Source organism: Varanus komodoensis, unplaced genomic scaffold, assembly GCF_004798865.1.
Source record: "Varanus komodoensis strain SLA01 unplaced genomic scaffold, ASM479886v1 scaffold18_3, whole genome shotgun sequence".
Classification (NCBI taxonomy): Eukaryota; Metazoa; Chordata; class Lepidosauria; order Squamata; family Varanidae; genus Varanus; species Varanus komodoensis.
Genome location: NW_025335549.1, coordinates 11,252,877 through 11,280,388, shown reverse-complemented (window position 1 = coordinate 11,280,388; position 27,512 = coordinate 11,252,877). Strand labels below are relative to the sequence as shown.

The window sequence follows — 27,512 nt, the reverse complement described above, 5'->3', positions numbered from 1 at the left end:
AGAGAGAGAGAGAGAGAGCGCGCGCGTGCGAGAGAGCAAGACATTCAGCATACACTATCTTCAACCCCCACCCCCTATCTTCTTACAACAGCACTAATGGAAATGTATTTTGTTTAATGACTCTGAAATCCTGTTTGTAATTAGATGTGGGAATTGGTCTTACTTTGTAACAGATGATACTGGAATAATAATATGAGAGATGCTACACTGAGACTGCTATCCCCCTAAATCTATATCATTTTTCAAACTATTGACAGGAAATGTATTCAAGAAAACATAGAAAACATAGAGATGGGTTTTATTTTAAATCAAGCAAAAGCAAGGGATGTCTCTGATGCAGCCTTACTGACCACGACTGGCATCAGATTATTTATGGCTTGCATATTAGCAGTTGTATTTCCCTTTTCAGGTGGGAAGGTTAGCAAGGGGATCCTTGCAAAAGAGATGAGTTCACCTGCAGCTCTCGCTTAAAAATATCCTGCCTATTGTTTGCAATGTAGTTTCCATGCAGCCCTTGGCAGAATGCCTCCATCCCTGTAACTGAACCCATAAACAAGCTGAAGTACCGGCTACCAGAATAATTCCATATTCCTTTCCTGTTCTGTGCTGTGCTGACCCTGGTTCACTTCTCTTCTGCTGCTTCCCATCTGTTGAATTCTAGGTGGCATGTTCCTTTGGGCAGGGACCTGTCCTTTTATATTCCACAAAAGTGTGGCGCTAAACAACACAAGGAATAACAACAGGAATATCGCTGCATGGCCCCCAAATCCTCTCTGCCCCAGAGGCTTCTCTCCCACGAGGCTGCAAAGCTCTTTTCAAATCCTGGGAGCCAAATGGCACGTGCAGAGTTTGAACTATCTTCGGGATCAAATGGTTGAATATGGGGCAGGCTGTATGGTTGCTCTGCCTTGCTCTGCATGGGACCCAAACTGAATGACTAAAGTCTTGCAAGTTAATAGCAGTGGTGGGGCTGAGCGCAATTTTGCTTTCGCACAGTTCATTGTAGGCAGGTAAGTGGAAGTTTCTGCTGCTACTGCAAACAGGCTTCAGAGAGGCAACCCATTTAATTTTTATTTGTTGGGTTGATATTTGGGTTTTTTTAAAAATTTGTTAAACAACTCAGGTTTCTTGTGCATCATCGATGTGGTGTTTAGAAGCTTCCATCCCTTTTCTCAGTATTGCATTAGGAGGCTACACAGGAGTATGTTTCTGAAGTCAAGGAGCATTTCGAAACATCCACCAAAGGGGAGTTTTCCTACACAATCTTAAGAAATCACAGTGTGCATGTTTGCCTGTGTACAACACGAACATTCTGTCTATGTAGCAAAGGAGGCAGCCCACATCTTGTGTTCCTTATTATTTATATAATTAGAAAAAGGGTTGTGGGCGAGGGTTAGAGAGAGGAAATATTTGCAAAGCCCTCCCCAGAATGAGAAGTTTAAACAGATTATCTTGCTCAATCAGCCACATGCACAGAAAAACTGAGACCAGATCAAGTATTCTCTGTTTGGTCGCACAACTCCCATGCCGAGCAAAACAAAAACAAAAATGGTATTTCTGCCAGCTATACAGCTGCCAACAGCAGGAGCCACATAAATGCCAATTTTAATCAGAGCTGATTTTATCAAACCCATGCAAACAATTTTTTTTAGAAAAAAAGGCCTGATTTATGCAGAAAGATATATTTTCTGACAACACAAATATTAGTTTTTTCATTGGTTGCCTCTTTATGTATACATATCCCCCCAGCTGGTTCCAGGCTTTTGGAAAGGCCTGGAAGGGACCATCAAGGGACCAATTCTGCTCCTGGCAAGCATGGAGTGGAAGAGAGACCCACCCTTCGTGGTGTGATTTCGCTTTGACCCAAAGTAGAGTAGCCACTTACACACTTTACAAAAAGAGGAAACCTATCCCCAAAGGACACACATATCTGCCCATTTTGAAATAATTATTATACAGTACATTCCTTGATGATGCAAAATGCCCTGACCAGGTGATGCGTTCAGTCTGTGGCCAAGGAGCTTAGGTTGACGATGGACAGCAACCCCTAGGAGTTCTTTCTGTTCAGTCCAGAATCAGAGAGGGCAACTTTTCCAATAGAAGACTCCATCAACTGGAGGATGAGGAACCCAGCCAATTTATGTAGCAGCTGTTCCTGAGAAAGTGTTCAGAATCATCACATGCATTGTCATGTTAATCCTTACAGTGCTGAACTGCCCGGTTTTTAAGGGTAAGTTTCAAGGAGCCATTGAAAATGGAGTTTCTTGTAAACCTGAAAGCTGGAAAACAGGAGAGGAATCTAATACATAATGCAGCAATCCTAAATTCCAGTTCTACTGACCAACAGGGACAGTGTTAGAGAAGACAACACACACACAAGCACACGTTGGCTGGTGACTATCTGATCCTTCCCAGGTGCCGGGGTTCAGTATGCACTCAGTAAGTCAGTAAGTAAGGAGTTAGATAAAAGCAATAAATAATTTAACAATCAATTAAAATAACATTTAAATGAAAAGGTCTTGGCCTGGCACCAAAAAGCTAATAGTGACGGTGCCAGGCGGACCTTTCTGGGGAGCGCATTCCACAGATGGGGCACCACCACAGAGAAGGCCCTCCTCCGGGTACTCACCCTCCTAATATTCACAGAGGGTTCCCGGAGAAGGGCCTCTGCCACCGATCTTAGAGGGCGGGAGGGCAATTATGGATGGAGGCGCTCCTTCAGGTACCCGGGTCCCAAGCCATTTAGGGCTTTATAGGTAAGCACCAGCACCTTGAATTGGGCCCGGACTTCAATGGGGAGCCAGTGAAGCTGACGAAGGACTAGGGTTATATGAGAACAATTCCCAGTTCCCGTCAGCTCTCCCACACTGGAGGCATTCCAGAGCCGGCTGGGAAGCCATCTGTCGGGGAAGCTTGAACTTGGGGTCCTGCACTAAGCAGGGACTTGGACTCGATGGCCTTATGGGCCCCTTCCAACTCTGCTATTTCATGATTCTATGAGAATGGGGAAAAACAGCACAAAAGCCAGGAATCTACTGCACAATTGAGGATCAAGGGGAAAGGAAGGCGGGAATCTGGAGCAGCCTGGTGGGCCAGAGGGACCTCAGCCTCGGGAGAGGCTTTTTGACCTGTTGGGATGGGGGAAAGCTGGCATGCAAGCTGGGAGCAGCCGAACAATTGGAGGTGCAGAAGAAATGGCAGTGGCAGCTGGGGAAGCTCAGAGGCCGAGTGGGGGCCTAGGGATTGCTCAGTTTGACCCCAGGGCCTGAGGTTCTGCTTTAGACCCTTCTCTGGCACTGCTGCCGAAGAGCCAGTGGAAGCTGGTAACACCAGTGTCACAGGGGCAGTGTATCCACTCTAGGTTTCAGTCTAAACTTACCTATGGGATAGAACAGGGGTAGCCAGACTTGCTCTGCAGAAGAGCCGCATACGGTAAATGTCAGTTGTTTGAAAGCCGCACGTGGGTAACTGTGGGCAGCAGGTGGCAGCGGCAGCAAGCAGGCACTTATGGGCACTCACAGCAGCAAGCCCCGAGCTGCAAAATAAACCCAGCCATGTGCAGCTCCTGAGCCTCGGTTTGGCCGCCCCGGCATAGAACCTTATCCTTAGAATAAGTTCAGAACCATGGATAGCTCCTTCAGAGTATGAGCTGAAAACTGGAATAATCCTTTTATGATATAGTTTCAGAAAGCAAGATCGTAGTTAACCAGTTCCATTTTGGCAGATCAGTTTTATAGCCAAATTGCAGTGTCTGCAGGTGAGTGTCCTGTTATTTTGAAACCCTAAAAAAGACCTGGCGTTGTCTCCTCTTAGCAATTTGCCGAATCAAAATTCATTAACGTTGTAATTGTAGTTCTATGTTGATGCCAGTCCAATACAAGTGAGTGCCCAGAAAGAAAATGCCAGGCCTAACATATTTCCTCATTCCAATTTTACAACAATCATTTAAATTGTTTTTTTTTTAAAGGAAAACAAAACCAGTTTTATTATCTTGGGTGTTTGATCTAGAGTGTCTAATGTGTTTGTCCCCACGATACGTGCCTTTGTTTACTGAGAATAATATTCACAGGTCACAGGAATTCAGCTTTTCTGAGAATAGCATTTGGACTCCTTTTGAGTTTTGATTATTTGCGGGCGTGCAAGTCGGAATGGGCGAATGAAGCGGCATTTGAGACCACTAGAATTCTCGCATATCCTTCCAAGAGCCAGCTGAGATCCAAAGTGATGGCGGTCAGAGAGTAAGAATGGGCCTTTCTCTCAAAATTTGTAGCATCATGTAATCAGTAGCAGCATTCCAGATTAGACATTAAAGTTTAGCTTGCCTTTCAGTTCAGACATGTCTGAATGGATATTTATAACTTAGGGTGCAATTATGTTCTATGCATATTTAAAGAGAAAAAGGCCTTTCTAACACCTTAGGGATTTCTGCTGCTACTTTCACAGAACCAAAATTAAAATAAATAAAATAAAACATAAAATAAAATAAAATGAAGGGTCTTCAAAAAGTCTCTGCACTTTTTAAAACTCTATTTATTAAGGATTTCAGAAACAAATTATATCACTTTTCTACATAGCCCTTTGCAATGCATTTTTCCCAGTACCATACCAACTTTTTAATGCCATCAGCAAAAAAATATATAAATATATTTATAAAATATAACAGTGCAGAAATATTTTGAAGACCCCTTGTGAAATAAAATAAAGAAAATAATGCAAGACCTGCTGTCACCTGTCAATAATGAATTGCCTACATCTCAACAACCCTCCAAAAATTGCCTGACCTTCCTCGCCCTTTTACCTCTTTCGACTTAGAGAGGTGAGGGTGGCAAATTTGGTTCGCATTAGGTAAAACTCCACACCTTTTAACATCTGGGAACATACACTTTCCAAAGATGCATGCTCCTATGCAAGCTGCATTTATTATACAGCACGGCATTTCTTATTGCAATTTGGTATTGCCACTTGAAGCTTCCATATGAAGCAGTCTCTGCTGGGACCCTTCACTCTGGGCCAGCTGCCATGCTCCCGGGCCTGTTGAACCTCCTTGGGAGTCTGAGGGTCGAATTCCTGTTTGGAGAAGCCCTTGTGAGGGATTAAAGGCTGAAGGAGTGGAAGCAAAAATACCAGCATGTTTTATTGTAGCCCAATTGCTGCCAGTAACTAAGCACTGAGACAGTTGTTTTAACTTATGAGGGAAACATTGCACAAAAGCCAAGAAAGCCATCCTGAGATCTTGTATAATAGGACGCCATACCAAACCTGTTAATAAGAAGGAAGGAAGGAAGGGAGGGAGGGAGGGAGGGAGGACGGAGGATGGACAGACGGACAGACAGAAAGCGCCAAACAGTTCATTGTTTTGAGAGAGGGAGTAGGATACTAACCAAATGTGGCTAGCATCTGTGGAAAGCTGGAGACATGGATTGGGAGCCCAGGATGGCTATATTTGGCCCCCAGCCTGAGGTTCCCACTCTTGGCTTAGGCACTGCTCTTTCCTAGTTCCTCTGCTGGAAATTATTCCCACTCCCCTCCCCCCACTCTCTCTCTCTCTCTCTCTCTCTCTCTCTCTCAGTATCAGCACCTGAAGCATGGATGTTCTTGATTGTGCCATGTCCAAACTTGGTGACTAATCTGTTGCAGTTTCCTGATCTCCACAGGGCAGGCAAGTAGGTCAGAGCAAGGCAGATATACAACGACCACAAGAAAGAAGTGCAATTTCTTCTGGTAGTTCCCCATTTTGAATTGAAAAGAGTAGCTCAGAAAAGTTGCACTGCTGCGTTCAATATCGCTGCTAATAGGGCTAGTCTAAAACGTTATCCATCATCTGGCACTTATAGGTACCTTGTAAGTAGATCATCAAGTCCTTCCACTTAAATATGCTTTCATGTGCATGTACATTTTCATGCATGCAGATTTTATATCCGATTACATCACAGCGTGGCCTTTGCTATTTGCAGATGGCGTATAACTTGTTCTTCTATGTAGTCTCCATGTATCAAATGCAAAACAGGCCGATGGACTGAGGGCCAGGGCCATGGGAGCTGCAGATTCCAAATGCCTGACTGCATGGCCAGGAAGGTGTCCAGGCAGGTCAAAATGAGGCTGCCACGGCCAGGTGGAAGCGTGACTGCCACGAGTGCTCCATCAACCATCGGCTCTGAGACCCTGGTCAGTCCCAGGAAAGAGTTAAGACCCCCATGATAGTTCAGTCCCAAGAGGGAGTCCCCATTTATCATCACCAGCCTCTTATTTATCCTAAAGGGGCTCAAGGGCACCCTGCAAGGAAGACTGGGATTTTTGATCTCAAGAGGATATCAGGTCTCTACCAACCTCAGAAGAAGTCTGCCAGGGACATCCATCCTGCTGGCGTCTCTATGAGAACACAGTACCGACCAGAAGAGAGTAATGGCGATTTTCTTGGCACTGGCCTCAAGACCAGGAACGCCCTCTCAATGACAATGTGTCTGACTTGGACTCGATGCTTCACTGGTACCCTCCACCTCCTCACCTGCCATTGCCTTGCAGGCCCCAAGGAGGAGGAGATGGGCAAATTTGCCAAGCAGATCTTGTGAAGGGTGAATTCCCTTGGTCTTGAGACACGGCAGCCTGGAAGACAGAGTCATGGAGCCCATCTTCAACACCATCTGTTGTGAGTGAGAAAGACGGCTGCATTCTCAAAGGTGTCTGGCTGGACTTCACAAGGATCAGAAGGAAACAGAGGAAAGGGAGAGGACGGGCTGGGAATGTTGAGACAGATCCCAAGGCAGCCAGGTGGGCAAACAGCCCCCAAGTTGACAGGAGGTAGCTTGGAGCAGGGAATTTTCTCATACTCGCATAAGGAGGATACAGCTCTTGACCCCATGACATATTGTCAGCAGGGGAGGGTAGCCCAATTAGAGAATCAGCACATGGAGAAGAGGCATGCTTGTTTTCAGAAGGTCCTTTCTGAAGGAATCGCGCTCAGGCATGCTCATAAGGAGAGTTCCTGGAGGTGAAGACTAGATTGTGTCCTCTGAACTGCTCTGTGCTTGCTCAGAGATACATTCTGGGTACTTTGTGCTTTTGGTCAATGAAGAATGCCTTGCGAGGAAAAGATCCGTGGCTTTGAATGTGCAAAGGAGGTACCTCAGCTCCCAACACCACACAGGACTCGGCACTACTGGTGATATTGGTCCTGCACATGCTTCTGCAGGCAACCCACCAGACCAAAGGTCCCTGCAAGCATGCAATCCACCCCAAAGCAGCTTGAGAGCAGGTCCTGGGTCCTGGAGAAAGATGCCCTTCTCCTCTTCCAGCATCCCAGCATAGTTACTGTTGAGTGCCCAAGGGCTATCAAAACGGGGACGCTTGGGGCCAGTAGAGTGGGAGGGCAGTATGTGAGCTCAGGGCTCAGCCTCTGAGTCTCCAGCTGCAGGGCCACCATGGCCCACTACCAGCTGCTCCTCTGGGACAGAATTGGGGCCACATGCAACCCCCTCCCTGATGACTGCAGGGAACTGGCTCAGTTCAGAAGGAATGCTGGTCGTGTCGCATTTACGAGTGTCCTGCATCCAGAATGGATCGGGCCAGGTGGCTGGCAGGGAGAGGTAGTGCAGAGGGACCGTTGTGCAAAGGGACTGTGTGGATGGCGCTAGAATTGGATGCTATTACCTTAAAATACCACAGTCTTCAGTGCACTTAATTGTATGGATGTGATACCTTCTAATTCAATTAAGACTAACTATTCCACATTAAGCTTTCTGTTAAAATCCATGCAGTGTACTATAAAAAAGTCATTAATTTGGTAATATCAATTTAACTAGCTTTAGCTCATTAACCTTGACACTGATGGTGCAAGAGAAAAGAACCTTTATTAGATATATATTATTTTTCTTCTCTGCATAATACTAAAGAGTTCTGAAGCCACTTGAAGACCATGTCCTTTATCTTGAGCCATCATTTAGACAAAGCTGTCCAATATAAATAGGAGGTGACTTCTTTCCAAGTCACCTTCAAGGCCTGCTATTGCAACTGGATTTTTAATTAGGGTAGGGGGCTTAGTCCTAAGACTTCTTCAGATATACTCTGTTCTTTATATAGCCTGCTAGAGCAACAGGAGGAAATTCCCTCTCATAGGCTTGGTATCGCAACCATGAGTTATTTAGACCTTTAAATGCAGAATCAAAGTGGCTTATGGTAAAATATTAAAAACCACCACAAGGATACTAGAAAATAAACTTTAGAGGCAACTTTATAAAAGGGTGTGGAACTCCTGAGGCCACCTGGCTTCCCATCAGCCTTGGCATTCATACCCAGTTCCCTGGAGAAATCTTCCCTTCCAGAGGGTATCCATGACATTATCTGCTGCCCAAGATTGAGAATAAGAGCCAAGAAGTGGCTGGCAGGAACTCTGTCTGCAGCAGGAAGAGCAAGTGCTCACAGAGTCCTTTCTTGTTGTGTATAGCATCCACACAGATGCAACACCAGGGATGAGGGTCACACTATTGGTTATTCGGCCACCAGTGAACCTAAAAATGATTCTGCACTCTTGCTCGTCTGCATCTGAATAAAGTGCCTCAAAGGATTAAAAGTCTGCGAAAATCAAAAGGCCTTGGCCTTGACCTGATGTGCTTGGAAGACATTGTAGCAGATGCCAGACTTTCCAAAACTGCAGAGCCACCACTGAAAAAAATCTCTTCCTCAGAGAATTCACATCAGGTAGTGAGAGAACCAAGTGAAGAGTCTCAGCGGAGGAACTCCTAGCATGACCGTTTGGGCAGGTGGTCCACATTTGAGCAGGTAATCTTGCAGTTTTTCTTGATCCAAGCCATCAATGGCTCTGACAGTCAGGACCAGGACTAAGACCAGGACCAGCCTGGTTCCTGAAGCACAGAGTCAGTGCAGTTGGCAAGGTACCAATATGGCAGGTTCATAAAAGCCAGCAAGGGCGTTTTTTATAAGCTATTTGAAGATGGATAAGCAAGATGTAAGTGAAAGCCTCCCATTATGTCCATTTATCTTACTCATTTTACATGCAGTATGTGGTGGAAAAGGGAAAGCGAGGAGAACATGACTTGTTGATTCACAGCTAAGAGCAAATGAAATAAAGGTCAAATTTACCCTCACAATACTCATGACTCGAATTACATACAGAACTAGACGTATGAAATGTGATGATGGGGCGGAAATGTACAGGAGTAAGAAGACACTGTTTTATACAGGGAGAAAAGCTCATATTTGACCACATCCTGGCTTAAGATAAGATATAATATTTTGGACACATAACTTTATGAGAAAAGAAGTAATCATGATGAACTATTTTCCAATATGCAAAAATATTAGGGTTATGTGAGGAATCTGATCAAGGGATGAGAATCTGATGGATTTTCTCAACTTGTCCCCACAGGTTCTGTTTCTCTGAACCCTATTCTAAGACCAGCTCAGTCTAATGAGTCAAGCTAGTATGTAGACTTCCAGTTTAGATGATGCTGAGTTTTGTGTGATTTTGTTATTAAAAGCCAAGCAAATTTGCAAAAACTTTGAGCCTCCTGTCCTCAAATTTGGAACTCACCAGGCTACAGATTGGACAAGCAATAGTCCGTCTGGGTTTTCCGTGCCTTGTGCCTTTCAGAGCAGCCATTCCCGCTAAGGTGATCTTGTCCTCTCTTTGCAACTGTCATGTCATATTTATACCATATATCATACCTATTTAATATCATATTTATATCATATCATACTTACTTTACACTTAACTTGAAACAGAGGCAGTTATTTGTGAGGGCTTCTTCATTTCCAGCATAAACCTACAATTTTACCCAGTAAAAAAGGAAGATGCCATTTGTCATCTACAGAGAAAGAGGCTACTTCAGGTCTTCATTCTATATAGCTGGGAAACGTGCCCGCCTCATATGCAAAGTGATATCTTTCCAGAGCATTATATCAAGAGTATGAACTCAGAAATCCCCCCTTTTGCTTTCTCTTTCTGGTTCAAGAAAGTGTTTGCCTCCAGACTGGTTTTAACCAGGTTTCCTACCAGTTCTCCTTCAGAAGCACCCTACTGGAACCCAAGAAGAAAGATGGGTTGGAGGAGAGCATTCTTGAACTGAAGGTTCATTTCCCATATTCCAAAACATGATTTTGGAGAGTCCCCTGAAGCAATAACAAGCGAAGAAACAGTCAATAAAATAATATTCGCTCCACAGAAGTCCCTGTGATGTATTGCTCTTTAAGAAAGTCATAATTTTATTAAACAGGTATGTCAAGAATGAACATCAACGTTCTTCCCAAAATGAAGAGCTTGGGGGAAGTGAGCGTTTGTCATTATGTTTAATTTGCGCGTACCTCACCATAGGAAGGGCCAGGGGAGTCAGGCCAAGAACGCAGCTGTACTAGCGCCTCAACTAATTGCTTCTCCATCCTCAACCTCATTTATCTTCATTTCTTCCCAATTATACCACATTATCAATAGTCTCTGCTGCATCAGAGTCTTAATCGCCTTTATTCAGGCAACATTAGATGGTGGCAGATGACTTCTTGGAGGTAGTCACGGTAAACAGAGAGGAGTTGCCACCTTTGGCAGATGGCATTGCTTCGCAAGAAATGGGACAAACCATTTGGAAATGTGTTGCCGGATGCTGGTAAGAGAATGCAAGCTGTCAATATTTTTATAAATGATCATCAAGGTGCTGTTTGCATAGCACCAAAATGCAACCCAGTCAAGAGGTTTTGAAAAGTTTGGAAGCAGTTCTAATGTCGAGAGCAGTTGCGATCCAGACAGCCCATTAGAAAGGAATCCGGGTTGAGCCTGGTTTTTCACCCCATGGCTTACATCCCAACTGTCCCCATTTATCACAGTCTGTTCCTTTTTTGGGTACTGCTCCTATTCCCCATCTTGAATTTTGGGGGCACATGGGTGGACGAGATGTGTGATTGCTGAAGGACGAGTTAAATCTCTGTACAAATCAAAGAAGGTGTGGCCTCTCTAGTGAACATGCACATATATTGCTTTTGCATGAACGCCAAGGCACTGTGCTGTTCTCACACCAGCTGCCTTGACATGGAACAGTAAGCCAGGATTCCGGAGAACTCTGGCTTGCTGTGAGCAAGTTGCATACATGGATCCCCTTCTCCCACTAGCACAATTTGCTTTGCACACCATAAACACACCTGCACTACTGGCTTATTGTTCTGAAGCAACGCAGGACTTGTAAGCCAAGGACAAACCCTGCTTTATTATCCCAGATCATAAAGGAGGCAGCAAACCAGGATCCTGGCTTTGGACAACAGCTAAGTGAACACTCTACGGCCTGCTTAGTCACTCTTGCTTTCGGGAGGAATGGAGCAGAAGGGAATGAGCGTCATGCACCAATTTGCAGCCTGGTTGGAGAGGGCCTCTTTATGGAGGGTTCAGTCCTATAATGCTCACTGTAATTCTCCAGATTTGGAGGCTCATGGTCAGTGGAAAGCTGGTGGCACCAATGCCGGGTGGTCCCCCTAGAGCTGTAGCCTGGCTCAAGGTGGGTTCAGCACCACGTAGGACTCTTCAAAAGTTCAGACTTCATCCCAGGGTGGTTGTGCTCCTCTACGGATGCTGGAAGCACCAGCCCACACTGCTTATGCAGAACAGGAAGAATGCCGGAGGCAATCTTCACCTTGCATTTCATTTCCTCCCATTTCCATCCATTTCAGAGGCAAGGGGAAGGAAGTCGCAAGAGGCTCGGGATAATCTGCAAGAGGAACAGAGAATCTGCAGTAATGGGCAGCCCCTAGGACCCTTAGGATTGCTCCTTTCTAGGGCCCTTAGGATTGCTCCTTGAGTTACATTTTTAGACTGCTCTTTTCAGTAATTCCCTTCTATATTATACATCCCATTGAAACACACATGCATACATGCCTTGCTTCCTGAGAAATTCCAAAACTAGCAGATGCTAAAAGATTAGCCATGCCAGTTTGCAGCAATAGGAAATCAACAAAGGGATTTTGGAGCACATGGAATCAACCGTGCTGATCGGCATCCCTTTGGTCTGATTCTGCATTCCTTTGGCCTCTGCATTAGTCATGGGCATAACAAAATGGCAGCTGTAGAAAGGAGCAGGGGTGGAAGGTTTTGTCCTTCCCTCTTGAAATTCACCCACATCAAAGAGCAAAAGAGGGATCTCATTGTTAGAGTTGTTGGGCCAAGTGGGTTTGATTCAGAGGCGGATCAGATGTTCCCAATGCCTGGTGAAGATTAAGTGGATGGACTAGTGGTATGTCTCTTTTTGCAGCAGCTTCCTACATTCCTGGTGAAAGCAGCCCTCTAACATCACGAGGACTGGAGTTATCACTTGCGGGGAGGATCCTAGCTCAGCGGTAGAGCTAGGTTTCTAATCCTCTAGAAAAAAATTAGTTATTGAGCACCTTAGAAATTTAATAAATATAATGAACTGAACCCCAGTCCTATGTTGAATCTCTGGCATCGCGAGATAGTGAAAGATGTCCCTTTCCGAAGAGCTGGAGAATCGCTGCCAATCAGTGTCAATAGTCCTGAACTAGAAGAGCCAAAGTACAGTCTAAGACTGAGACAACAGCCTCTAAATAGGGATGGGTGATGCATACAGATGTTTTTTGGAGTACAAATCCCAGCAGCCTTAGCCAATGTAGCCAGTGGGTCACAGTCCAGTGATAGTCTCCATCCCAGCTGTAGAAAGATGGATATCCAATGTTCTGACATGCTTGCAATTTCCGCCCTTTTATTTGCTTGCTAGGATTGCTTTTGCAGTCAGCAAAGAGTTCCCACAAAGTTTGAAAAAGACACTCTGCATGCATTTCCTCTTCCCCTTGCCCACGTCTACTACTACTATCCTCTTCACCATCATCATCATCATCTTCATCATCATTATTAATTATCAATAGATTACCACACCTAACTTATGACAGACACATTTTTTAAGTGTGACTGACTGATGGACCGACTGAGAATTGCTGAATTAATGGGCATATCTCAGAGCTTTGGCAGGGCTGGGCAGTAATTACATGCACTGAACCCCTTGATAACTTTTTGGAAGTAGACCAGTAAGGTATCACTGGAGTTCTCCCATTTTTAATATTTTAAGATAACCAGTTTTGTAGCTTACTTCAAGCACACAGTACAGAACACCCGAAAGAGCTCTAGAAACCAGTGCATGAACTATCAAAATGCCTTTTGTAGACCATTCATTTATCACTTCGATTATTACAAGCCTGATCCTTTCGGGAACTGCTCTTTCCAATGCATTTTCGGGCTCCTCTTTCATTCCCAGCTTGAAAAACTAAATCCATTCCCCTTTCTTTTTATCAGCTTAAATTTCCAGGCGCTACTGTTTATTTATTTAAGGGTATTTATTGGTGCAGTGCCCAAAAAAAACTCCTACTTACTTTTTACAATTCTCATTCAATTTGGTAAAAATATATTATTTTTGAAAAGGAATTCAAAGTGCAAGAAAATTGAGTAGGTTTAGGGTTGGATTTCTCATGCTTATCGTATGTAGGAGATGCTGAGGAGTATGTACAAATGCCCTGTCTGTCACTGTGCACTCATTTCTATGGCAGTCTGGCACCTCCCCAGCTTCCTCCACTGCAGCTGAAGCCCAAGGGGCGACATTGGGTGGTAATTTATCAGGGAACACAGGTAGGCTAGAGGGCTGCAGCACAATGGAGAGATGAGTAATGGAACTCTCTCTCTCTCTCTCTCTCTCTCTCTCTCTCTCTCTCTCTCACACACACACACACACACACACACACACACACACACACACCATCCTTGACAGTGCTTAGGTGAGCTCAAAAACACCACAAAAATTGAGATCTGGGAATGAAGTCCTTCTGATAGACCATCCCTTAAGGAAGTGAAGGGGATGGCAAGGGCCTTCTCGGTAGCTGCCCCCCAATTTGGAAAGGGCTTCCTAAAGAGGCCTGCCTGGCTCTATCACTACTTTCATTTCAGTGCCAGGAGAAAACTGTCCTCTTCCGCAAATATTTCAGGACCACCTGAATGTAATTTTACCACCAGATTATAAGACCTCACTCTACTGGCAGCAGGTTTCTTTTTTCTTCTGGCCCTGTCTTGTCCCCCATATTTGTAATTGCAATAATTGTGATGTTAACCTGTATTTTAATGTTGTTAGCCAAACAAGATATTTTTGCCGAATAGTCAAATTTTACAATCAGTTTTCCCAATGGAAGAACTTAATGATATTTGCTTTAATACATACTTGACTTGCATGCATTCTTTGTGGAATGGTGAATCCCACTGCAAAATTTTTAAATCTAAATTTCAAAGCTAACTGAATTTCAGTTCACTTAGTGATCCAGAACTATACTGAAATTCATTAACAGACAAACATTAACAGACAAATGACTAACAGACAAACAGACAAAATTCAAATAGACATTAACAGACAAACAGACAAAATTCATTAACAGACAAATGACTTTGTATTCCTAGCCATAGCTAATGATATACCTAATCATTCTATTTCAAGCAAAATTAATTTTTCCTACCTGTTTCCTGCATGAAACATACACAGAATTCCTCATTTGCTTATTTGGCAACAGTGCAAAGCACTGGCACACCCATTTTTGAACCATAGGAAGTCCCAAGACACACACCAGCTTCTGGGGGAATTTATCAGGCTTGGGCACTGAAGCCATTACTACTTTCAGCAAGGGAATTCAATTCTCCACTCCCACCCTTAGAAATATATAGCAACAAATCAAATGTCAAACACAGATAGATGTAGGGCACAGTGTGAATTTCATTTAGACAGACCACTCAATTTTAAAAATAGATAGAAGGAATCTCAAAGCAAAAAAGAAAATGATGTCAGATGATTGAACTTAGATTAGTTTTTGAAAAGTGTTTCCATCCCTGTCCACCAAAAGCTGTAAAGCAAATTTGCATTTTAGAAAGGTTCTAGTTTCAGAAGCAGGTTCTAGTTTCAGAAACAATGGCCCAGCTCCCTCGCGTGCGAATGCTTGATGTTTACCTAGTGCAAGCAGACAGAATGAAATTCCGGCTTTAAAAATCAGTTCTATCACTGAATGGTTAAAAGAATCCAAATAGGGTTATTTTCCTCTGTGTTAAAAATACAGTTGTGCTCCACTAAAAACCCATTGGCTTTACCAAAATTCCTGCTTCTGGAGGAGATAAAGACTGCTAGGTCTGCTGACTTTGAGATAAAATGTTTGTCCCTGGTGCTGGGAAAAGAAACTCCTAGAAAGTATTGAACCAATGCTTGGGAACATGCTGTATCCCTCTCTTTTCTTTTTCATGCAGTTCTCAGTCTCTCCAGCCAAGCACCCATTGCCAGATCTATTCTATGACTATTAACTGATCCTAATAAACTGGGGAATATTCTGTATGATGCCGATTTTTTACCTGTGTGGACACCGGGGGAGAGAGAGAAATGCCTGCAATTTTGGACTCTTCTTGCAGCATATGGTTATGGGGCCTGTCATAATGAGTACCCACATTTCAGTATTTGCTTTTGTGCCGCTCTATGCCTTGCATGCATATGCTTTCAGTTGCAGTTCCTCATATCCTTTTTTAAAGGAGCAGGTATTGGGTGACAAGAAAGACTTCAGCCCAGTACTCCAAAGAGCCATTGCCAGTCAGTGTGGACTGTGTGCCATGACCCAAAGACTTTACTGGGTTTTCATCAGTTCCAGATGTTCCTGCAGATGTTGCCCCTGAGCGTTCCTTGCATCCTCTTTTTTGAAAGGGCTGGAAAGGTGCCCCAAGGTATGGCTTGCACTGCACTTCACAGTATGTGCAGCTTTGCATGGTGAGAAAGGTGACCACCACCTGCTGACCGTTATCAAGGCCCAGAGCAGGACAGACCAGGGATCCCCGTTTGGAGGCGAAGCTTCGCTTTTCTCCTTCGGAAAGTCCCCGGTTACTGAGACTGAGGCTGCTGCTGCTTAGCAGGAATAGCCAAGTGGGAATGATCGTGCAGCCAGCACCAGTGGCTTCTTCCTGAGCCATGAATCAGGATCCACTGGCATTCTGGCTTATTGTTTGGTCCAGCTGCAGGCACAATCACAGCTGTGTTTCCTGGCTTCTGAGTCCAGGAGCTTAGACTACTCTTCTGCTGCTGCAGAGATCAAGCCAGGTCACAATTGCACTGAATTTATCATTGCAACTTGCCTTTTAGCAGCTTTGGCTGGTGGCTAAGCTGTACCACTATCTGGACAGAGATAGCCTGCTATCAGTGATCTATGCTCTTGGAATCTCTAAACTGGATTACTGCAATGCACTCTGCATGGGGCTGCCCTTGAAGACTGCGCCTTGTGCAAAATGCAGCGGTCAGGCTAATAACAGGGTGCAGACAGTCTGATCCTAAAACACCAGTTCAGGACCACTTGCACTGGCTGACCTTATGTTCCAAGCCCAGTTCAAGGTGCTGGTTTTACCTATGAAGTCCTACATGACTTGGGACCGCAATACCTGACAGAACATCTCTCCCAGGCTTCATCTACCCTGATACCTCAATCAAGTTCTGGGGCCTTCCTCTGACTGCCACTGCAAGGAAGGCTTAGTTGGTGGCAATAAGAAGAACGGCCTTTTCAGGGGTGGCCCCCTACTTACAGAATGAGCTCCCCACAGAGCTCCACCTGATGCTCACTTTATTATCTTTTTGGCACCAGGTAAAAACTGCCCTCTATTGCAGAGCATTCAGGTAGTCTACTGGGACCTGGTAGTGTTTTAAACAGGTCATAAGATTTTTTTCCTCATTATTATTTGTCTAATCTGTTTTAAATTTGGTACTGTAAAATTTTATGATGTTTTAATCTGTTTCAGTACACTATAGTTTATATTGTATTTTTAGTGTGCTGTTGTGAACCACCCAGAGAGTGTCAGCTGTTGGGCAGTATAGAAAATAATTAATTAGGTAGGCAATTAGAATTGTGTGTGACTGCCACTTTGCACAGGTTTTTGGCTTCCCACACGATGTTTCGGAGACCAGTGGCACTCAAGTCACATGACTGGGGTATTCTCATGTTCGGGGAAAGCCAGTGGCTTAATTCTGCTCTCTGTGTTGAAGATTTCTGTATATTTTATCTATGTATGGAGAAGATCCAAAAATATGATACTATTTGGCCAATGAATGGATGCTCCCAAGAAAATAAGTCCATGTCTTCCCTGGAAAAAAGGCAACTATATGTGTAAAAAGTATCCAAAGACAGCTCAGCTAAACTGGCATCCCAGGCAAGGAATCTGTTTTGGATTGAAATGTTATAGGTGGCGACTCTGCTGGCCCAGATTCGGTGCCTTTTCTTCTTGTTTAGCATCCATCATGCAGGTATTATTTGGAATATATCCAGGCAGGGATCATCCGCTCAATTTAGAGGGTGTATTCACTCTTAAGTAAGTGATATAGACCCTCAACGGTCTTAATTATAATAGAAAATGTGTTGTGATTTTTTTAAAGGTAACATGTTTATTCCCTTCTGTTCAGTTGCACATAGATTTATTTTGCCAGTGTCCAACAGATTCACAGCTTTACAGACGCACTGGTCTTTCTAATCAATTGCATACAGCATACCATCCATTTATAACATTCTTGTTTCTCTTTCTGTAGAATCCCCCTGCAGAACCATTTTCCTGAAATCTAAACCAAGTTATTCTGCATTCATTCATTCATGTACATGTGTCTGGTGGGGAGAGGGGACATGTTTTTGCCCTAGATATGTATAAAAATGGACACAAAATCTTCTTTATGCAATGGAGATCAAATTCGTAATGTTTGGAACTTGTTTCTGATCCTGCCAGTGTGGATGAAACAATTTGAAAGCTTTGGCCTCGAACTACAACATTTTCTGAAGAAATTTATTTATCCAGAAAAAGGGTACATTATGCAGTCATCAGATTTTGTGCTGTTTATGAGTACACTATTTTGCTTTTAGATATGGACGTGACCGAGAATTGTAGTCTAATTACGTCAAGCTACATTAATTTCAATGATCTACCTTGTGTATTATCAGCCACACCTGTGCTTCCCAAATTCCTTTAGATAACTCATATCCCTATCAGATTGTGAACTTTGTTTTTGTACCCAAAAAGTGTACGTTTCATTATGCATTTTGGTGCACACTGAGAGGTACGCAGTGTTCCTATTGATGGTGGTACAGACATTTCAAAAGTGCCCCTTTTTCCACAAAGTTTTCAAAATCAAGCATTTTCAAATGCATTTCTCTTTAATCCACAAATTGCAGTTCAAGTTTGGAAATGGAGAGACTTCAACTGCAGATTGTGATGGAGTCTCTGTATAATTCTGGAGGTGTAAAGTGAGTAAATTTTAGTCCAAAATGAATTGAAACAAATTTCTCATATATCCATTTTTTGAAACCAGACAAAGTGAATCAAAACATTTTTGTTTGCTGAAAGTTTTCTGTTAACCTTTCTGCTGAAACAACGTCCCCAAGGTAGCTTATTACATTGTGCCATCATAAACTATATTAAAACAATCCATAAAAATGTAGACACTCTAAAACATGAAAGATGAATAACAATTAGAACAGAGGAGTAAAAACAATAAATCCTGCAGCACATTTTTGCTTTGCAATAAAGAAGCACTGAGAAAACCAAAAAACTCAGAATCACAGCCAGCAGTATTTGGATTTTTTTTTCTTTTTTCTTTTTTGGCATTTATTACCTATGAGTGTGTGCATGAGTGTGATTCCCTTTAAATTATATAAGGCAAAAATATTTCAACAAAAAACACAGTGATTTTGAAAGGCATTACTAAAATCATTCCCCCACAGTACATAGATTCATTTGAGTTGTTTCATTCTCTCTGGGGGAAAAAAATCAGTTTTCATTCCTGCATGCATTTACCTGGGGTAAATTATTTTATTTAATATACATATTAAGGTATATTTAAGCTTCCTTGAATATAGTTGGACTTGCCTCTGAGTAATCAAGCAAAGGATTGCACTTCCCAGTGTAGAATTGCAGGCATAACATCTTGCATTAAGAAGTTTGCATTGTGGTCTTTTCAGTGGCAGGTAACTCCTCCCCCACTCCCATCCTTTATCCTTTATTATGTTCTATTGTATTTCAATGTATCTCATTGTGTTGTAAGCCGCCCCAAGGCTTCGGCAAGGGGCGGCATAGAAATGTTATTATAATCATCATCAACATCATCATCATCATCCTTGGTCTTCCCCCACTTTCAGTTAAAACAAAATGCATCATGCACTATATGTTCCTTGGACTGCCAGTAGCTTTTATTTTGTTTCTTTCTTCTTACTGCAATTTCATATTTTATCATGCCCTTTTTAATATGATTTTATGCTATTGTATTTCATTGCCTTATTTTGTCCACTAGCCAGAGAGTTTCAGTTCTGGGCATTGTATGGATGCAACATCCAAACCTGTCGATCCACCTGAAGGATGTTGTGGGTGACTCAGTCTTCCCACAAAGAGGGACCACCCCACATCCCACAGCATCTTTCAAGCAGCAGCAAGATGATGTTACAGCACACTCTGGCCCTCCCACAGGAAGTGCATTCTGTCCATGTTTAGGCAGCCATCAGAGACTGTACTGACAATATTTCTTTTAAAGACTTGGGCGAGGGGGTGCAGAGAATGCTGATCAGATGTGCAGGTGACTTTGAATGGGGTGGGATAGCTAATGCCCTGGAAAGCAGAAACAAATTTCCAATGGCTCTTGATAGGCTGGATCCTAGGCTAAGTCCAATTTCTCACCTACTCCTGGTGACCCCTGCTCACTTCCTAGAATTCCTCACATCTATGCAGATTATCTCAACCTGAGATCCTAGGTGGCTGTCAAAGCTGGACAGTCAAAGTTCAACTTCCCTGCTGCTCATGATCACCTCTTTCCATTTACCAAAATTCTTCAGAATCTTTCCCAATATCTCTGTTCTGGGAACCATTGGATTGTACATTCATCTTATCCCTGTAACAAGTACCTGTCTTTTGCATTCCTCCTGTACATTATTCTGTACATGAATGTATTTTCTTTATTCTTTTTAGGTATACATAGCATAAAAGGAAGGGGAAAACACCTTGGTGCAAAAGTGAGAAACATGCAGAGTACATTAACACAACCAAATTATTCTACTTTGCAAAATACAAAAGACGTTTTTGAGGTTTGCTTTGTTTTTAAGTAACGAGTGAACTTTCTCTTAACTGTTACCTAACTGAGAATAATTGCAGTGTTGAGCTGAGTAAAAGGGAACCCAGATCATTTCAAAACCTAGAGAGAGCAGTTTCCAGGGGAAAAGTCCCTTTCATTCCCCCCAGAATTAAATTTTGTTTTAATATCAGGTTGTGCTCATGAGTCCGGTTGTACTATGGGCGTGTTAGAATATGTACAAATAGAGCCAGAATCAGTTGACTTTTTGTCATTGTGAACTTGGGCCATCCATGTTCAGTGTGCTAAATTTACGATGGAAGTGCTGACTCAAGCAACACAAATATAGCGGCACCACTGAACACTGTGGTAATTATGCCACATTATATTAGAACATATGGTATAATTTAGCTAAGCATAAAAGCATCCTTCTTTGTCAATGTGTTGCTCATCACTGTTGCCAATTACAAATCTGTAATAGTAAAGGTAATTCATAGCTTAGCTGCAGTATTAAATGATGGAGTGTTTCCCTTTTTGCTCAATCATTGATCTTTCAAATTTTTCTGTTTGATAGCATTAATCACATTTATTAGCCAAGTGCTTATCATAAAGAATATTGAGTGTTTCTGTGCTGTTACTTCCATCTTCAATTAAGATGCACTTTTTACTGCTACTGTCCTTTTCATGTCAATGAAATATTACTGATTTTAATTGGAAATCAAGTTAATGAATTACTGGCAATGTCAATAAGCCAGACAGGTTCTTTCCCACTGCTCACACAAGCCTTTACCAATGCAAAATCAAACTGAGTATTTTTCTCCCAAAACTGGAAGGTGTCTGAAGTAGCATTTAGCCTCTTCAGAGGTTTTAACCACTGCGTAATCATTATGGCACAGAATTTCTATGTTTCTGACATTGCAACAGAAAATTGCCATGGAAAGCTCCGTGGCAGCTGGGGCGGAAGCCCCGCTCAGATTCCCCCTATTCTGATATCACAGCCTTGCAACAATTCTTAGAGGGGTGGGGAATCCACCGTTCCCTGTGGCTCCGGGGATGCTCTCCCAAGCACCACAGGCTTGCTCTGTGCATCACTTTGCCTATATTTAGACATAAAGGTCTTATCTTAGGAAAAGCAATTGACCAAAACATAGAACAAGAAGTTCAGTGTGGATCAGGGCAGTGTGTGCTCTATACTTTGGGGAAGCAACAAAACACCCTTCCATAGTAATGCAACACCTTTAAAAAATCCAGAATCTACCTTTTGGGCCAGAGTCGTGCAAAGAGCAACTTAATTCTCTGAGCCATATAAGATGTTCATGGGCACATATTTGCTTCCGATTCTGAATTTATTCTGTATTTCCTACTCATTATGTGGAAGGACAATCAGCTATCCAGGCTGCAGGGTCCTGCCCACCTGGCTTCCTCCCCTGCCTTCCACTCCAAGATTTGTGTGCTTGCTTGAAGAACTGAATAGATTTGGAACCTTCTGCTCTACACTGCAGGGAAGAGCAGCGGGTAGATCCGCAAATGTTTTAGCCTTCAGCTCCCAGCATTACTGCTTATCAGCCATGCTGGCAGGGGCTGATAGGAAATGGTGTCCCAAGCATTTGGAGATTTACCCTTGCCTTCAGAGCATGCTCCTTCCAATGCAGTCCAGAATTCTAAGGGTCAGGGTTTCTGTGTCACTCTTCCTGTTCCGGTCCTGGGAAAATCACACCTGCCTGCCCTCTTTGCACTGTGGAGTCCGGCTGAATAGCGACAAGAGTGTAAAAGGTGCAAGAGTGAAGCCAAGAAGATTGAAACTTCGCTAGAGCCATTAAGCATGTCTATTGTGCAGTGGCCTGGGCAGCAAAGACCGGGCTAGAAGGACCCAGGATCGCTCAAGCAGCTTGACAGGATTAGAACTCGTTAGGTGTGCCTCCCTGTCTGCCATCATTCTGTTAATCCTCCTTCCATCCACAGAAGCAAAATAATGTTTTCGTGGTCCTAGATCAGAAAAGAAAATGAATTGCTGGGCAGCAGCCTGCATCTTCCTTCCGGTCAACTGTTTAAAATCTTGTCTTGCTCTCTTCTGGATATGTTCTTCTGCAGGGGGAAGCGAATCCTCATGGGACAAAGAGAAACTCCAGTCTCCGATCACAACGGGATCTCACCATGGAGTGGGTCATGCAACACTCTCGGGGCAGCCCAGCTTGGGGACGGCACATCCTCTCAGCCCTCTGCAGCAAAACCATCTGCTCACCAACAGTAGGTATCCTGGCCTGGGGTGCACACTGGGACACCCCCATTTTCCACATGGCGTGGAGGCTTGGGGAGAGGGGACTCCTCGCTTAGATTCTCCCCCCAGGCTCCACAGATGGCCATTGGATCACTCTTCTGATTTTGCTAGATGCGTTGAGCCAAAACTCCCTTGGAGCATTCAGGAAGTTCTTAGCCAAGCTCTTACTTAGTCTACGATGCACGCATCAGGTCAGCTTGTCTCAGAGTGCAAAAATAATTTCCCAAGCATCCCAAGCCATAACTTGAGAAATTTAACGAATTGTCATTTGTTAAATTCTTCTTCCCATCATGTAGTACTGCATCAGTCTCCTGCAATGTCACGCAGACACAAAAATGGCTGGTGAAAAGCAATAGGATATTTTTCTATCCACCTCAACAGGAAGCTAATGGTGTCCTTAATTACCTAGACTGCAATTATATGCTTACCTACCACAGAACTCCGTGTCACTTTCTTCTCCATAGATGTGTGTAGAATTGCACTCTCGGAGCCCTTATTATACCTATGTTTGGGCCCACGGCAACAGGCCATTGGAACAGCCAGATTGTCTCTAAACGCTGGAGGGAAAAATTCCCAGTTCCATGGGTTTCTTCGATAATTCCACTTAGCTTAGTGGTTTAACCTCATTGAAACATGCAGCTCCCTTCCCCTTCTCCATCTCTCTTCTCTCCCCACACGCAAAAGAATGCATTGTTCAGGCAGGAGAAGGAAAAGAATACAGATGAGATGCATCATAGAGTGACAAGGGGTCAAGAAAATGGTTGTGAAAGAGCGATAGCAAATGAGTAGGGAAGATATAAGACCTGCATGGTGATGTTTTCCTTTGCATTCTCCTTACGTTTTAAAGATGGGGTTTGTTAACTTACTTGGAATATATTTTCCACCATCATCATTTTCTTTACAGGTTTCAGTGGATGCATTGACCCATTCACTGTGACTCATAGAATACCTTCTGTGGTTCCATATATAGTTAGAACTTGGTAGACTTTTTGCAGCATTCCATCCCACAGCCCAGCTTGCATGTGTGTTTATCTATTCCATTGAATTTTATGTTCTAGTTTGTGTGGTTCAACAGACTTACATCAGTCATGATGTCTGCACAAAATTAGAATTTCTCTTCATGGAATCTCTCTCCCTCTCTCTCATTTTCTCTCTCATTCTCTCTCTCTCTCTCTCTCTCTCTCTCTCTCTCTCTCTCTCTCTCTGTCTTCCTCATTCTCTCTCTTTCAGGTTAGTTTGGTATCATTAAAAGCAAAGCTAAACATAATGCTGCTCACTCACTTGCCTTCCTCAAATCCATTTAAGGGTCTATCAAATATCGGACGTTATTTGCGTGCATGAGGTGGGCTCGCTTTTGAAAATGCTTGCTGAACTGGCCCTTAACAACTGGTGCTGTGCTGTGATATTCTGTCTGAGTTTGCATTTCGTTTGCATGTCAATTGGTCTCTAAGTAGACGCACTACTCCGGGTGGACAGATGGCGTCTGCCGGCAGAGTGTTGAAACTCTACCGAGTAGGAGGAAAGATTACCAGGCTGCTGCTGGGGCATTGACGAGGGAACAAAGATTTATGTTTGCATGAGCTCGGCGGGTGCAGTGAGGGGGTGCTGGGACAGTTTAGGGAAGCGAGTGACGCCCCCGGCACTGCTTTGTAACCCATCGTGGCTGTTGGTTTATTATTTATTTAGCTGCATCTCCATGCCTGTTTCCCAGGGGCATGGCGCAGATAACATGCAAACAGATTTCAGGAAGCAAGTATAAATATACGAATTGTCAGTGGAAAATATGCAAGTAAATATACCCCGTCAGTCCTAAATTCTTGCTCAAATTCTTTTTTTCTAAGGGACTTGCATTCCTGTGGGTCCTACACGGCAGGGTGTATTTGACCTTTGTTCTAGGAATGATGCAGAGAGGACCTTACATGGTGCGCTGGCTCACCTTTGTTTTCCAAGAACAATTTCATCTATTGTTGAACAATTTCAACATGCTTGGATCTGTTCACACATTAATGTGTTAGATCTTGCATACCACAGAACTGGTTCGGATCATCATCTTTATGGACTGAGACTCAGGAGATCTGAGTTCTAGTTCCTTCTCAGCCACAGGTTTGGAGCTACCGCCAGTGTGGTGGCATGGTCAGGAGCACAGAGCCAAGACTCAGGCAACCTGGGTTCTAGTCCCTGTTCAGCCATGGAGCCCACTGGGTGACTTTGGTCCAGTCACAGACTCTCAGCACAATCTACCTTATAGGGTTGTTGTGAGGATAAGATTGAGAGCAGCGGAGGAGAAAGATGTAAACTGCCTTTCTCCAAAGGAACAAAGGCAGGATATAAATATTATAATAAATAAATAATAAGCTCATGTATCCTCTCTTCCTTTCTTGCATACTTGCAACTTGGGAAGAGAGAGAAAACAGCCAAAGTTCCCCTGCTACATGAGAACTCGATAAACCATGGTTTGCTTTAACCATGTTTGGCAGACCTGGATCAAACCATGATTTTCTATCCCAGGCTTCCTCTAAAGCAAAAATGGAAGGCTTCTTTCTTCTTAGGTCACACAAGCCAAAGAGGTAGCTCACACACCAAAGGCCTGCAGAATGATTTGTAATCTGAATCAGGGGTGCTAAACTTCAAGCCCAAAATAGGTGTCCAAGCTGGGGTCCCAATCCAGCCCTCCAAGGAGAAGTCTATGATCCCTTCCTGTGGCCACATTTTTGAGTGGTTTTCTGGTTTTTGCATGTTCGGTGGTTTCCCAGCTTGATTTTGTTCTTCCTTTTTTAAGCACTAAGTCTATCTGCTTACAGAGCCTTTAGACCAATTTAGTGGTAGATAAGATGAAACTCAAATGCTTTGGCCACCTAATGAGAAGGAGGGACTCACTGGAGAAGACCCTGATGCTGGGCACCATTGACAGCAAAAGGAGAAGGGACCGGCAGAAGAGGAGGTGGCTGGATGGGGTCACTGGGGCAGTGGGTGTGAGTGTAAGTGGACTCCAGGGGATGGTGGAGGACAGGAGATCCTGGAGGAATGTTGTCCATGGGGTCATGATGGGCTGGACACGATTTTGCAACTATTTTTTTAAAGGGGGTGGGGAAAGGCCATCAGGTCCAAACCCCTGCTCAGTGCTGGACCCCCAGTGAAAGCATCACTCCAAGTTATCCTAAATCCCACTAGTTGAAATGTATGGCTGTGAAAGCTGGACCATAAGGAAGGCTGAGTGCCGAAGAATTAAGGCCTTTGAATTGTGGTGCTGGAGGAGACTCCTCTGAGTCCCTTGGACCGCAAGGCGATCAAACCGGTCAGTCCTAGAGGAGATCAAGCCTGACTGCTCTTTAGAAGGCCAGATCGTGAAGATGAAACTAAATACTTTGGCCACCTAATGAGAAGGAAGGACTCCCTGGAGAAGAGCCTAATGCTGGGAACACTAGATGGCAAAAGAAGAAGGGGCCGGCAGAGGATGAGGTGGCTGGATGGAGTCACTGAAGCAGTCGGCGTGAGCTTAGGTGGACTCTGGGGGATGGTGGAGGACAGGAGGGCCTGGAGGAGTGTTGTCTGTGGGGTCGCGATGGGTCGGGCAGGACTTTGTGACTGAACAGCATGCTCTAAAGAAACAGAGAGAGGGAGAGAATGGACTAGTTACGACCACAGCATCAAATCTATGGAGTGCACACAGTCTTGAATGAAATGTTGGATAGCTCATAGCTGTTCACTGCCTCGTCTCTGCACTGTTCCAGGAATAGATCTGCCATTCATGATGATGCCCCACCCACTTCTTCCAGTTGGCCTACCTCCTGCTTCTGTGGCAATGGCTATGAATCAAATGAACCACCTCAACACCATCGCGAACATGGCTGCAGCGGCGCAAATGCACAGCCCTCTCTCGAGAGCAGGAGCTTCCGTTATAAAGGTGAGTCTCAAGACAGAGCCATGCAATCTGGAGTGATGGGTCGATGGATGGTGTGTGTGCGCGTGTGTGTACTTCTATCTCTTTACCACTTGCTCTGCCTCTCTGCGTACTGGCTTCCTTCATCCTTGGTAACACAGTTGTGCTTTCAAATTCACACTGAGAGCCAAAGCAATGGTTCTAGGAACATGGAATGGATCCAGCAATTTCCTCTTCTGTTGGAAGGAGGCTCTCCCAATGGAAGAGTGAATTCCAGCCGGATGAGTTCGCCCATCAGAGAGAGACCCTTGCGGGGGGAGTGGAAGCTTCGGATCCAAGTTCCCAAGATTGCTAGCCTAGAACTCCCCTCACTGTCGTGCCCCCTGATAAGCAAGGCCAGTGGTGTAGCACGTGTGTTTCATTTCAGCCTGGTACAATGACTCATACAATGCTCACACGTTTCTTCCTAAAAGCTTGAAATACACACAGTGAGCAATTGTTTTGGTTCTCATTTTAATATGACCATTTTTTGCCCTAATATGCAAACTAGAAGGCAAGTGTTAGATTCACAGTCTTGAGCTTGAAAAACCTTGGAAGTCATAGAAATTTAAACAAACAAATCTGCCCAAACAGTAACAGTGACTTACAGCGATTAAGTTTTCCATAACAGCATATTTATGCCCTTTGTAGAATAAAACACACAGTGATCATGTTCAAATACTGGGGCTTGTGTGCATTGGCACAGCTAACGGAGCATAGCAGAACGCACAGTGGCTCAGCGAACATCTTATTGTTGTGTCGCTCAGGCTTTCACAGTTGTTACCACCAGAAGCCAGTGTAGCTGATTTTCCACCCCGTGCATGTGCCATTTTTGCACTGCTCGACTTTCAATTAGACTTTTGCACTGCCGTGTTTTCCAAGCCTGGCAAGGTGTGTTGCAAGGACAGCTCCGAAAGCAGCATGGAACCCACGACGTTCAGTGTCCTGAGCCATTTTGGAAGCCACCCCCTTCCTCACAGACTTCACAGGCTTGGACAACGTGCCAATACACACACCTCATTTAGTGCCGCACCAGTGGGAGAAAGAAGCCTCTGCGGATGCTTCCCCTCAGTGATGGTGCAGACTCAGCCGCTGTGAGTGCTACTGTGTGCGGGACTCCATTCAGCTTCTGCATGCCTCCGTCTCTGAAAATGAACCATATGGACAAGTGGTACAAATTTGGCTTCGTTACAGAATCGTGCACCTTTGTTATTGACAGCGT

The 27,512-nt window shown here is 44.0% G+C and overlaps 1 protein-coding gene across 1 annotated transcript in view; it reads left to right on the top strand.

Moving 5' to 3' along the window:
• Positions 1 to 27,512, top strand: part of DACH2 (dachshund family transcription factor 2) — a 265,678-nt gene that overhangs the window by 181,386 nt on the left and 56,780 nt on the right. Inside the window, exons 5-6 of the mRNA XM_044427377.1 lie at positions 22,185 to 22,340; positions 26,103 to 26,275. Coding sequence (XP_044283312.1) covers positions 22,185 to 22,340; positions 26,103 to 26,275 — 329 coding nt within the window. The remainder of the gene's footprint in view (positions 1 to 22,184; positions 22,341 to 26,102; positions 26,276 to 27,512) is intronic.